Source organism: Mauremys mutica, chromosome 8, assembly GCF_020497125.1.
Source record: "Mauremys mutica isolate MM-2020 ecotype Southern chromosome 8, ASM2049712v1, whole genome shotgun sequence".
In the NCBI taxonomy this organism is placed as follows: Eukaryota; Metazoa; Chordata; order Testudines; family Geoemydidae; genus Mauremys; species Mauremys mutica.
The window spans coordinates 3,796,503-3,809,486 of record NC_059079.1 but is presented as its reverse complement, the minus strand read 5'-3'; the positions used below and the strand labels follow the sequence as shown (position 1 = coordinate 3,809,486).

Genomic DNA, 12,984 nt, shown 5'->3' with positions numbered 1-12,984 from the left:
GAAGCTAGGCTCAGCGGGGTTACACAGACCTTGGAGATGCTGGCCTAGGGAAGAACGGAGCCTTCAACGGGCTGTCAGGAGCTGCTCCGCTAACTGCAGCCTAGAGAGACAAGTAACGGCTGAATGGGACTTTCTAAAGTGTGCAATGAACGACTAAGGCTTACCTAAGGGGAAACAGGTGGACCGGCCTTGCCTCTGACTGCCATGCACACTGGGGTGAATGAATGAACAAGGCTTTGTTCTGAAGAAGCTGTTCGAGTCCCTTTAATCAGCTGCTATCACAGGCTCCTGGAGGGAAAAAAAGGTTTGCAGGTGCAAACTCCCTTGGGCCTGTCAGCTTGACAGCTGGTGAACAGGGGGCTGGAGCCCAGAGAGCCAGCCTATGAGTGGTGGAACCGTGTGGTTTCCACCCAGAGAGAGAGGAAGGCAGCAAGGGGGTGCCCTCAAGGGGGGCTAACAGGATCTAAAGTGCAGCCTCACCCTGTAACGGTGACCCGGCCCAAGTGGAGTTTTTAGAGCGGGACTCTCTTCCCTTCCGAAGTGGTGCTAGCTTCAGGGGCCACATTCCCGCCCTCCAAGAGAAGCTCTTCTGTCTAGGCCGGGCTGTAAATGCGGCTCTCTTAGATCACAGGCCTTCCACCTCCCTTGCAGAGCTGGCGAGGTGAGCGAGTTCCATCTTAACTCCTGTGCAGACCCCTGTTCTGTGCATCTCTCTCCTCAGCGCAGCAATGAGACCGTATGGCAGGGAACTGGAGCTGTGACAATCCAAGCTTTATGCACTGCTGCTGCCCCTACCCAGACTGCGAGTGGAGACGTCTATCCCCGGAGCAAAACAAACAAAGCAACCCCAGCACAGCCCAAGGTGGCCGGGAGAACAAGCTGGCTTCATGGACCAAAATACTCTACACATTTATTTTTAAAATCAAGCCCAATGCTGCCGAAGGAAGCGGATTTCCAAAGGCAGCAAAGAAAGACACTATTGACAGACGCTAACACAGGCCAAATCCTCGCTCTCTCAGCAGAGAGTGAACGGGCGAGTTATAACAAACAGCCGGCAGCAGCCGGAACATTTCCAGAGGGATCTTCCCAAGTCCCTTGGTTTTTTTAACAAAAGAAAGAGGTCTTTAAATGGGCGTGCATACAAGTCTCTAGCACTTTAAATACCTATCACCAGGCAGACGTTGCCAGAGTTCCAGCCTGACTGCAGCAATGGGAATCGGATAGGTACAAGTTTTCCTCCAAGTGTTAGCAACGTTGGAAGTCCTTGGATAGGCATGTGGGCTGTTGCCCCAGCCATTCCATGCAGCCCTGCTCAGCTCGGTCTAGGGGAACAAGTTCAAAGTGACAGAAGCTCCCAGGGCCTGGTCTACATAAACTTCGTATTGGTTCAACTATGTCAGTTGGGGGGGGACTTAACTGAAATACGTAAACCAGTACAAGCCCTAATGTAGACACAGTCACATGGGCATTATGGTGCCTTGTACCAGTAGTTTATTCTCCTTTCCATACAGGCACTTTTATACCAGTACAATTTTGCTCATACTAAAGCTTGTAGCGATATAGTTAGAGCAGTAAAACTCTTGTGACTAGACAAGCCAGAGTCTGGCTGGAAGTCAGGAGCCTGAGTAACTTCTGTAAATGGGCATTAAGGACTTTAGAAAGTTTTACCCCTAATGGCAGCGCTTAGCACCTGCCAAAGTCTCACCTGCACTAGGGATCCCAACATTGCAAGTGCTGGTGGAGCTGCGGCAGGGTGACTACTGCTGGCAATTTTTAGAAAGTTTCCTTGGTGGAAATGGGATCACAGAGGCAAAGAGGTTCAAAGGATGTTCCAAAAATCCTGAGTTCTAGATCACACACACACACACACACACACACACCCCTACGTTAAAAGAACATGAACGCTGCAAAGCCAAGAACTTCAATGTTAGGCAAAGTCAGAATTAAGGCTGCTCATGCAACTTTAATCCAGCTTCCTTGTGCAGCTGCATTACAACACAATCGTCAATTACATGATCAGATATTATTTTTTCCACAGGACCTCTGCCTCATTCAGGGCAAAGGACAGATGGTGCAAAATCAATGAACAGCTATTCAATATTGTTTTCCCCATATTGTTCAATGTATTGCACTGGGTCTTATTTACTGCACGTTATTCAAACCCGGCTCTGAAGACAACATTATTCATTTCCTCGTGGGCTCTTCTGTGGTGCCCATCCGTAGGGTATCTGAGTGCTTCACACACTGCAATTACATTTCCCAACCCCTGTGAAATGAGGAAATGTGATTATCCCCATTGGAGAGATTACTCAAAAACTATCAATTAATTGAGATGCCTAGCATGATATAGCACGTTGTGTGTTCAAAGCACAGCTCCCACCGACTGCAACTGCAGCTGCGACTGCTTAGTCCTTCTTCAAATCAGATCCCAGGGTCTCAAGTCAGTTACCCAGAAAATGAGGAACACACAATTAGAGACCTCCTGTGAAAAGTTGGTTTAAGATGATTTGACTAGCATCCCACAGGCACACTGTGACAGCGGCAGGGACAGAATCCAAATCTCCAGGGCAGCATTTCGCTGCCTTAACCATGACCCCATCCTTTCTCTTCCTGCATCCCCTGCCGCATCACTACAGACCTTCCACAATAGATGAGGCAGGGATCCTATAAACAACAACCTCCTTGGCGCACAACCCTGCTCCACCCCAGAGCAGGTCTATTCTGCGCAGTGAAGGAGGCAGAGGTCCCATGGAAAAAAATAGCACACAATTGTGTAGTTAAAGAATGGATCATAAAGCACACAAGAGGACTGAATTATGGTTGCATGGGCAACTAAATAAGCAATGCTGCCAAAAGGGGGTTTTAGTAATATAACCGAGCCTACACTAGGGGTTTTTGCAAGGACAGCTGTGTCGGTTCCTCAGGTGGTGATATTTTTTTCACATTCCCAGCTATGCCAGCAAAACGTTTATGTGTAGACCAAGCCTGACTTTCAAGCTCACACAGGAAATCAGTGGCAGAGCAAGAACTGAACTGTTTCCCTCACTGCTGGAACATCCTTTATCTCATTCACAAGCTGTCTAAAAATCCTGCCTGATGTAATGAGAAACCTTCCTATCCAGGTCATAAGCTGACCAATGGCTAACTGAGAAAGCAGCTAGTAGGAAAAAAGCCTCCTGTACAGGCAGGTTATTGCATAGCTGTCCACTACAGATTGTGTTGCAGTTCCTCTGAAGCAACTGGAACTGGCAACTGTCAGACAAGATACTGGTCTAGATGGCCACCGTCCCAAACCCATATGACAATTCCTAGGATTGTGAGAGGAGCTTGGTATCTTACCACAGTCAAAATACAGACACACTTCTCTGATGTGGTTACAGCTGATACGAGTCAATGCATGCACACAGGATTTTTTCCCAGTGCAACTGTGCATTGGTCATACACCCACCACACTGTGTAATTGTGCTGGTGCATTCTGGGAAAACACAGGCAGCTCTCCTTTACTGCCTCAACTGCTGGGGCCAAGGGCAGAAGCCTGCGGGTGTCTCCCACGGTGGACTCTTTTCAGGTTGTCTCCCTGCACAGAGAGCTAGGACTGTCTCACCTCACTACCCAGGCACTGCTAGAAGCAGCAAAGCTGTTAGAACCAGGATGCAGCCTAAGTGTTGTGCTAGGAGTGTGGTTAGGAGGCAGGTGTTAACATGGATCACGTGTTAAGTCAACCAAGTTCCACACTCAGGCTATGTCTGCACTGCACAATTAATCCACGTGGATCAGCAGCCTGGTCCAAGCACTCAGGTTAGCTTAGGCCAGGAGTGAATATTCCCACTGCAAAGCCACAACCATGTTACTATGTCCTTCCGTCTCTGCGCCTGCCCATGTGTGTCTGGGGGCACTGCAGTGAGGACCAACAAGAAGAATTACACAGATCTAGGATAAAGAAGGCTCAACTGAATATGGCAGCTCCTACATGCAAGTTTCTGATAGCCCTGCAATTCTACAATAAGTGAAAAGTAAACGGGGCGGGGGGGGTTTCTCCCCCAGACAACTGCTTACACATCATGCAAGGCACAACCCAGTGTCATCCTCAGTAGATTTCTCCTCCCCAAGAGCCTAGATTCTGAGCGACCCCGCATCAGCCACAGCGCACAAGCAGTTTGGCAGGGGCATGGGCTGCACAAATCACATTCGGGGCAGGGTAAGTAACAAACAGCTTTTCACGTAGGTCCAGTGTGAGGTAGGAGAAAGTGTGACATCCCTTCTGGCAGCAGATCCTGTGAGACAAGCTTCTTCTCTAACAAACGGAGCATCCGAGACTTCTGGGGGTTGAAGGCCCTTGGCACCAGTCAGGGCTCAGCCCCTTGAAGTAAAGATGGGCCCAACCTGCAAAGAAGTTTGGATCCTAACCAGAACTTCCCCAAAGTTCAAGAGATTTGCATCTCGGATTCTGGCTAAGGATCCAGGAACACAGAAACTGCCACATTAGAACAGACAGAGGGGCAAACAGTGGCCAAAAGCAAATAATCAAAAGAATGAAGAATGCCACAGACGGTACCTGGCTGTAGCCCAGAAGTGGAGATTTTTCTGATCCCCCACTTATACCTTGAAACAGGTTACCAGGGGGCTAGAGAAGAAAGAAGCCTCATGTGATGGGGTATCTACCCCACACTGGCACTAAAAGGGTTAAACTGGAGCTAGAGAGCTTAATGAAGGCTCCAGGGCTGGGAAGGCCCATCTGAAGATGAGGCCCAGATGCAGGAGGAGGTGGGTGATGAGCATAAAGGGAAGAAGCCCAGAGGGGAAAGGATCCTATAGTCTCTCTGTGGTGGCTGGAGATTCCAGGAAGGGCCTAGCGGGAGGCAGATGTACAGAAGCCCAGGAGGGGGCTGTGGGGAAGGCCACAGTAGGAAGAAGTCAAGGGAGGCAGCAGAAGCAGACCTCAGCTGTTTGCTGCAGGGTCCCTGGACTGGAACTCAGGGGAGAGGAAGGGCCTGGGTTCCCCTGCTGACCACAGGGAAAGATGGTGCAGAAACACCCTGCCTAGGAGGGGGGGGGGAAGAGAGAGAAGCACTACTGAATTAGGAGCTGGGCTTCAGGGAGAAAGCCCTGGGAGGTGTTGCTCAGCACCAGGCCAGGAGACCGACCCTGCAGACTAGCGCCCTGAAGAGTCTGCCAAGGAACGAGCCCTGCTAAGGGGGAGCAGTTATGGTTGAGTTCCGTTTATCGGCCCAGAAGAGAGAGGTCCAAATCTGAGCTGGCTGGAGGGCTGGCATGAGAAGAGGCTGACCACTACGGGGCCATAGCAGCTGTCAGTGGGGAGCACCAGATGGGAGCGAGTCTGTCATGCCAGGGTATGGGGGTGAGGTTCCAGCGATGAGTCAACCCATCCATACCCTCCTTTAGTATTATGTGCTAAATACCCCACCCGTCATTTCAGCACATTAATTGCTTAGGACCAGCTCCAAAGCCCACTGACGTCAATGGAAGACTTTCCCCTGCCTTCAGTGGGCTGAGGATCAGGCCCTCATACTTCCCCATCTCTGCCACTTCTTCTTTCAGAAGGCCCACAGAGACCTAACGCTTCCCCCTAATCCTTAGCTCCCACTCAGCGTGAACCCCTGGCGCGTGCGCTACTGATTACTATCGCGCACACAGGCAGGGCTCCGACGAAGGTTCTCTAAATCCTTAGATCAAACAGACAAGGACAAATCCCACTACTGAAATAGTGCTTTACAAAATTAGTCCCCCTTCTAGAATATGGAAACATTCCCCTAACTCTTAACTAGTCTCATTGATACGGGGTCAACTTATGCTGTAGCATGTGACTTTTAACAGTGATTGTTCATTCCCCGTGAGTTTTGTGAGTACCTAGTATAAACTGCAAGAATGAAAGAATGCTCTCTAATACTCATACAACTCGAGCACTTTTTTAAAGTTAGCATTCCTATTTTTATCCCCTAGGCATAAGAGCTACACACAACTCTGAGCAAAGGACACTGATCACTTCTCCAAAGTGTCGGGTTTACTTCACCCCAACTCTGTGCTGGTAAATGGTGGATTTGGTATCTCATGAAGGGTCCATGCTGGCACCACAGCAAGCAGAGGCAAGTACTTAAATTACTGTTAATTGTTTGGCCCTTCTACTGAAGGTTCAATCCACAGACTTCAAAGCACTTTGTGAAGGTGAATGACTCAGCCCTGTAAAGTCACTGCTTCCCACCCCCAAGATAGGTCCCGCTGGACCTACACAGAACTCAGGTCTCCTAACCCCACAACCTGCAACAGCAACCCCCCTACCAATGCACTGAGGAGACACATGCTGCGTTCTGGGAGGCATTCAGCATCAAATACTGAAGGGTTTCTTAGCTTTGTTAATCCCCTTTAAACAATTTATTTGTATTTTACTGTAGCACTTAAGAGCCTGATCCATGGACCAGGACGCCACTGTGCTAGGAGCTGTACAAACACCGAACAAACAGCCCCTGCCCAAGGAGCGCACAATCTAAGAATAAGCAAACAGGTGTACAAGGAAACAATCCGAGGGCACTAATCAGCACCATGAGCAGCGGTGTCTTGTTCGGCTCTCACTGATGTATGTTGTAAGAAGTCTAAGAGGTGCAAGAGGCAGGGGTGAGCACCCTGGGGCAGAAGGCAGTAGCAGCAAAATCTATAGCTTGAAGATCCATGACTCAGCCCCAGAAGGATCTAGATCAGTGGTTTTCAAACTGGGGTACGCGTATCCCTAGCGGTACACAAGCTCTTGGGGAGTACACGAGTAAAATCCTGCAATGGCGGACTGCCATTAGATTGCCAAGTCTAATCACAGGGTCACAACAATACACCTATCTCAGACGGGGGTACGCTGTAGACTACGTTATTTGGAAGGGGGTACAGAGCCCAAGAACTTTGAAAACCACTGATCTAGATGAATCCCACCTGTCTATTCAAAGGATGGGTAAGAGGTGGAGATACATTAACTGCAGGTTCTGACTCAGCCAACCTCCCAGCAGGAGCTTGGATGAACAGCACTGGCAAGGGAGCTTATCCCTGCCTCCTGGTGGCGTTCACCAGGTGACCCGCGTACCTCCAACACGCCTGCGTGGCGGGATGGGATCGGACCCAGGCGATGGGAGAGCCAGCGCCAGGCACTCTGCTCTGGCACCATGCGCACCCCTCACCAGAGGGGAAGACCAGCTCCGGCCCTGCCCGGTGCAGACCTCAGGTGCCAGCCAGGCACCCATCCAGCTGTGCAGAGGGCGGCGGGCTGCAGTGCCTGGAGCTGGGGCAGTGCTTAGGGCTCCAACCCACGGAGGTGGTGAGGGCACCATGCACCGGCCCCACACCCCAGCTGGCCCCCTGGGGGCCATGCGCAGTTACTACCACTGGCAGGGGAGGAGGGGAGGGAAGGGTGCTCCCCACCTGGCATGGGTGGGGGAGAGGAGCTGGCGGGGTGCCCCCCTGGGTATGGGCAGAGAGGGGGCGGAGTAGCTGGGTGGATCTCCCCCTGGGGCATGGGAGGAGGGAAGCTGGTGGGTGCCCCCCTGGGCACGGATGAAGAGGGGAGGAGCTGGCTGGGTGCCCCCCCCCAGGGCACAGGAGTAGCAGCTGGGCGGGTGCCCCCTGGGGCACAGACGGAGGAGGGAGCTGGGCGGGTGCCCCCTGGGGCACAGACGGAGGAGGGGGGAGCTGGGCGGGTGCCCCCCCCCGGGAGGAGCTGGCTGGGTATGGGCAGACAAGGGGGGAGCCGGGCGGAGGCAGCTGGGTGAGTGCGCCCCCCGGGAACGGGCAAAGTGGGGGCTGGCTGGGTGCCCCCCTGGGCACAGGTGGAGAAGGGAAGCTAGCTGGCCCCCCCCCAGGCACAGGCAGAGGGGGGAAGCTGGCTGGGTGCCCCCCCCCTGGGCACGGGCTGAACCAGGGAGCTGGCTGGGTGCCCCCCCGGGAACAGGCGGAGGAGGGAGGAGCTGGCTGGGTGCCCCCCCGGGCACGGGGCGGGAGCTGGCTGGGTGCCCCCCCGGTACGGGCGGAGGGGGCTGGCTGGGTCCCCCCCCGGCACGGGCGGGGGGGGGCGGGCTGGCGGCGGCGGTACCTGGCAGTAGCACCCCGGCGAGGAGGCAGGCGGCGGCGGCGAGGCGGAGCAGGGCGCGGCCGGGCCCCTCCATGCCGGGCTGGGGGCGGCGGGCTCCGGCGGGCGGCGCGGGGGCGACAAGGACCCGGGCGGGGGCCGCGGGGGGCTCGGAGCCGTCGCGTCTCGGTGCCGGGCGCTGAGTCGGGGCGGGCGGCTGCTGCCACGTGGTTCGTTCCCCACACACTGGGCGTGTCCCCCCCGGCCGCCCCCCGGGCCGCCCCTCCCACCGTGCTCCCCGCCCTCTAGCCACCCCCCCGTGCTCCCCGCCCCCCGACTGCCCCTCCCCCGGGCCGTCTCCCCATCGCCAAGCCCCCCCCATGCTCCCCGCCCATCTAACCCCCCCGTCCTCCCCACCCCCTGACTGCCCCCCCGTCCGTCTCCCCCTCCCCCAGCTCCCCCCGTCCGCCCCCCGGGCCGCCCCTCCCACCGTGCTCCCCGCCCCCCAGGCCGCCCCTCCCACCGTGCTCCCCGCCCCCTGACTGCCCCCCCGTACGTCTCCCCATCCCCAAGCCCCCCCCATGCTCCCCACCCCCTGACTGCCCCTCCCCCGGGCCGTCTCCCCATCGCCAAGCCCCCCCATGCTCCCCGCCCATCTAACCCCCCCCCCGTGCTCCCCGCCCATCTAACCCCCCCATTGCTCCCCACCCCCTGACTGTCCCCTGGGACTCCTGCCTTCTGAACCCCCAATCAAGCCCCCTCCCTGTCCATCCCCTGTGCTCCCCTCCCTATGCCCAGCCCACACATACACCCCTGACTCCCCTTCCCCTGTGCTCCAGGGAACCCCACCCCCTACCTGCCCTCTATGCTCCCCTCCCTCTGTCCACACCCCCGGGACCCCGTATGCCGTGCTCCCCTCCCCATGTCAGCCCCACTGTGCTCCCTCCCCTGGGACTCCCCCGGCCACCTGTCCCTCAGGAGGACCCTTTGCCCCTGCCCCCCTTGCTCCCCTCCCCCATGATTAGGGTGACCAGGCAGCAAGTGTAAAAAATGGGGAGGGGGAATGGGGGGGTAATAGGAGCCTATATAAGAAAAAGACCCAAAAATCAGGACTGTCCCTATAAAATCGGGACAGCTGGTCACTCTACCCATGATCCTCTGCCCCACACCCTGTGCCCTCCCCGGGTTACCCCACCATATACATACCATGGCCCTGGACTCCTCTCTCTAACCTGCCCCTCACCCCCAGGTGCTCCTCTCTTTGAACTGCACTGCTGTCCTGCCCCTCCCTCCTCTGCTGGGGCCTTCCCAGGGGGCACCCCCCTGATCTGCCCTCCTCGCCCCACAACCACCCCTTATGTCCTCCTGTTCCACCAATCACCTTTTCGAACCCCAGGCAGGCCGGGCTCTTTGCCATTGGCCAGAGCTGCCTTTATTTGGGGGGGGGAGCCCTAGGAGTTACCCCATTGCCCATACTATGTTATATATTATAAGGCTTGGCTAAGGTGAGGGGGGTGGACACGCAGCCAAGGGGTGAGATAGGAGCCTTATTATGCTCTGATATTTGGCCCATTGATGACCCCCTTCCTTTCTTGGGATAGAGGAACAAGGATACTTGTTGCACAACATTTTGACAGAATGCTCAATGTCTTAGGAGAGATCTTCATCTGCTGACAGGGTTCCATGTCATGTATGCCCTTAGCCCTGTTTATTCCCTGATTGTTTCCCAGGTCAACAGACACATTTAGCTGCCCCGGGGCCAGGATTTAGAAGGTGGTGGTTTTTCACCCCATCTCCCATCCTATCAGGCTGATCTTCTCTCCCACACCCTCGTTATCTGCAGCCAAGATTTTCAAAAGTGCTCAGCACCTACAAGTGGGGATCCAAGTTCCCATCGAGGCATCAAAATAAGTGAGCATCTTTTTCAAAGGGGCTCTAAACATCTTGTGGATATTGGACACTAAGCTCTTGCAAATCCGGCCTTTAGTAAGCACCCCAGTGGATGCTGGATCCAACAGCAGGTGTGAATGCAGAGTACTTGAAAATCTGTCCCTAAGCTCTTTTGAAAATTGGCCTCACCTGTCTAGTCAACATTTAAAAATAGGGAACATTAGAAAGCCTTGCTGCCAGCTAGCTGAGGTGGGCTTGGCCATGGCATAGTTTGGTTCACACTGCTCTCAGAAAAATACAATTCCAGCCTACAGTGTAATTTCTCCCTGTTAGCCACCAGTTCCATCAACGAGTGGAACTGACCTGGCACATGCCATGCAGAACTAGAGCTTCTCTGATGCCCTCTCAGCTTTTGCAGACTCAGATTTTATTTTTAAAATGAATTCAGTTTCAAGCCCTTGTGGTTATGAGGAAAACTTCACCAATGTGACAATGCAGTTATCTGCCTGAGTCTGCAGACAGGCATCCTGAAGCAACAGATCCAAGAGATATGAACATCCCTACTGCATCTCAGGGGGGCTTAACTCTGAAGCCTAATTCTTAACTACTTTACTTCTGATCACTTTAGCAGAAACAGCCGCCTGTCCTGGAATTATGGACAGAGTTTGGGACTGTGGATGGATGAAGCCTGAGTATAGTCCTCCAATTTCTTCCTTCCTCACTCTCCAATCTGACACCTAGACAGGGCCCAAATAAAAAAGGTTGAAAACTAATTTTCCCCAAATGGTTTTGCCTTTCTTTATTCATCTGGCAAATGTTGATAGATTTGCTTCTACTGAGTTATGAATGGGATTGAAATTAACATGGCTCTCTGGGTTTAACAACAGCTGAAATTATAGACTCTTATCAAACAACTTTGTCACCAATGACTATCACCAGAACTCTTGGAAAGATGTTTGGTAGCTCCTTGTTGCTGCTGAGCCACCGACGGAAGTACGGAGTGGTATTTGTATGGATCCGAGCAAAACAGAAGTAATTGTTGTTGTTTTTTAAATTTCCCAGTGACTAGGTGGTAATCTTGTTTAGAAATCATAGTTAGAATCTGGTAAAAAGTTGTAACAACCAAGAGAACATATTTGTGGTCAGGTGGCCATGAGAGTGTATATTTTAGTTGGGGCAAGTTCTGTGTTTGTACAGGTCCTAGCACAGTGGGTCCCAGTCTGTGACCGGGACTCCTAGGTGCTACTGCACTACCATGTGTCACGGTTCAGGGCAACTGCACCTGTATTCCCCCTTGTGGTCCATGCTAGGCGCTCAGCTCCTCAGCTGTCACCTCTTTGGGTAGAGATCCATGTCTCTCTCCCTCCTGACCAGGGATTTCCCAGGCTGCACAGTTCCCTGCCTACACTGGGATATCCCCAGCAAGCCAGACGGCCTAAACAGGCCAGCATCTGCACTTTGCTTTCTTTCTGCAAACCCATGAACAGCGAAGTTGCCAGCTGTTATAAGTTCCCACGCAGCCCTTTCTAACAAAGCACAATTTATTCCTGAGGTAAAAGCATTATACAGAAAACATATTTTAAAAAACCAATACAAGTTCCTACAAGCATGCTACAAGCTTACCAGAGGTCACCCATTGGTCTTGGGGGACCTCTGTAGGCGAAAGACCTTTCCAGGAAGAATTGGGGGATAACTTGGACAGAAGGTCTTTTCCGTTGGCTGGATCAGAAAGAAGGCCCTGAGCAGTTTAAACTCAGGCTATTTATCCCAACAGTCCTTTCTTTGTCTGTTGGTCTCTGGAGAATCCAGTGGGAGCCAGTCTAGGCGAGCCTTTCCAGGTGCTGGGACTTCGCTGGAGGCGTTACCGCCTGAGTGAATTTGCCTGATCACCTCCCACTGTTCTAGTCTCTGGAGAAGCCCTGGTTCTCCGCCCCCATGCAATCACATACCATCCCTGACTCACAATGGTACATAAACTTCAGACAGAAAGATCCCCCAAAGATATCACAAGAAATTGCCGTTACACCATGTATGTGCACCACTGCCATCTACTGGATGTAATCAGAATTGCTCAACTTTGTGTTGTACATAGACCCTCTATTGCCGGCAGATCATTTGTACTTTTGGAATAACAGCATCTGAGTTTTTTCCACCACAGTATTCTGAGTGGTCATGGTGTACAACATAAGGACATCTAGGTGGATAGATTTAAGATGGATTCAAGGGCAGATTTTTCCTAGGAAGTCACTGCTAAGGATGACTGTATATAACCCACTGGCTCTTCTGTCTCTAATACCCTGTTGAAATACATGCCAAGTTCTTGCAAGCTCCTAACTCCTCACTTCTCTGGAGACACTGAAACTATATATGTTACAACTGTCCTATGGCTAGAGAGGCCTTCAGTTGTCCAGGTTACTAGTCCATTTGCTTTAATTAAGCAGTGACACTTGATACAAGATATTTTCAACAGCATAAAGATTATGGAGAGCATCATGCTGCTATGCCCTAGAGCAGTGGCTCTCAAACTTTTGTACTGGTGACCCCTTTCACACAGCAAGCCTCTGAGTGCGACCCCCCCTTATAAATTAAAAAGACTTTTAAATATATTTAACACCATTATAAATGCTGGAGGCAAAGCGGGGTTTGAGGTGGAGGTTGACAGCTTGCGACCCCCCCATGTAATAACCTCTAGACCCCCTGAGGGGTTGCAACCCCCAGTCTGAGAACCCCTGCCCTAGAGGCGGGTAGTAAATAACCTGAAAAATATGTGCAAAGGCAACCCCCTACAGGTCACTGCTATCGTTTACCAGTTCTGCTCATTCATGCATTCATGCCCGTCACCCCAGTCAGGGTATGGGCCGCCAACAACAGATCTCCAGAGTCCTCTATCCTGGGCCATTTGCTCTAACTGGTTCCAGGTATAGCCCATTTTTGTGCAATCAGCCTGAAGGTCGCGTCGCCAGGTGTTTAATACAGCAATAGCTCTCCTGTCAACAGTAGCCTCTGTCCAGCTTGCGTCCATCTTGTCTCGC

At 52.8% G+C, this 12,984-nt stretch overlaps 1 protein-coding gene across 1 annotated transcript in view; it reads right to left on the bottom strand.

Moving 5' to 3' along the window:
• The window catches only part of LOC123376407 (flocculation protein FLO11-like), a 31,342-nt gene extending 23,023 nt beyond the window's left edge, over window positions 1–8,319 (bottom strand). The window contains exon 1 of the mRNA XM_045028361.1: window positions 8,087–8,319. Coding sequence (XP_044884296.1) covers window positions 8,087–8,159 — 73 coding nt within the window. The 5' untranslated portion in view covers window positions 8,160–8,319. The remainder of the gene's footprint in view (window positions 1–8,086) is intronic.
• Between the last annotated feature and the right edge of the window lie 4,665 nt (window positions 8,320–12,984).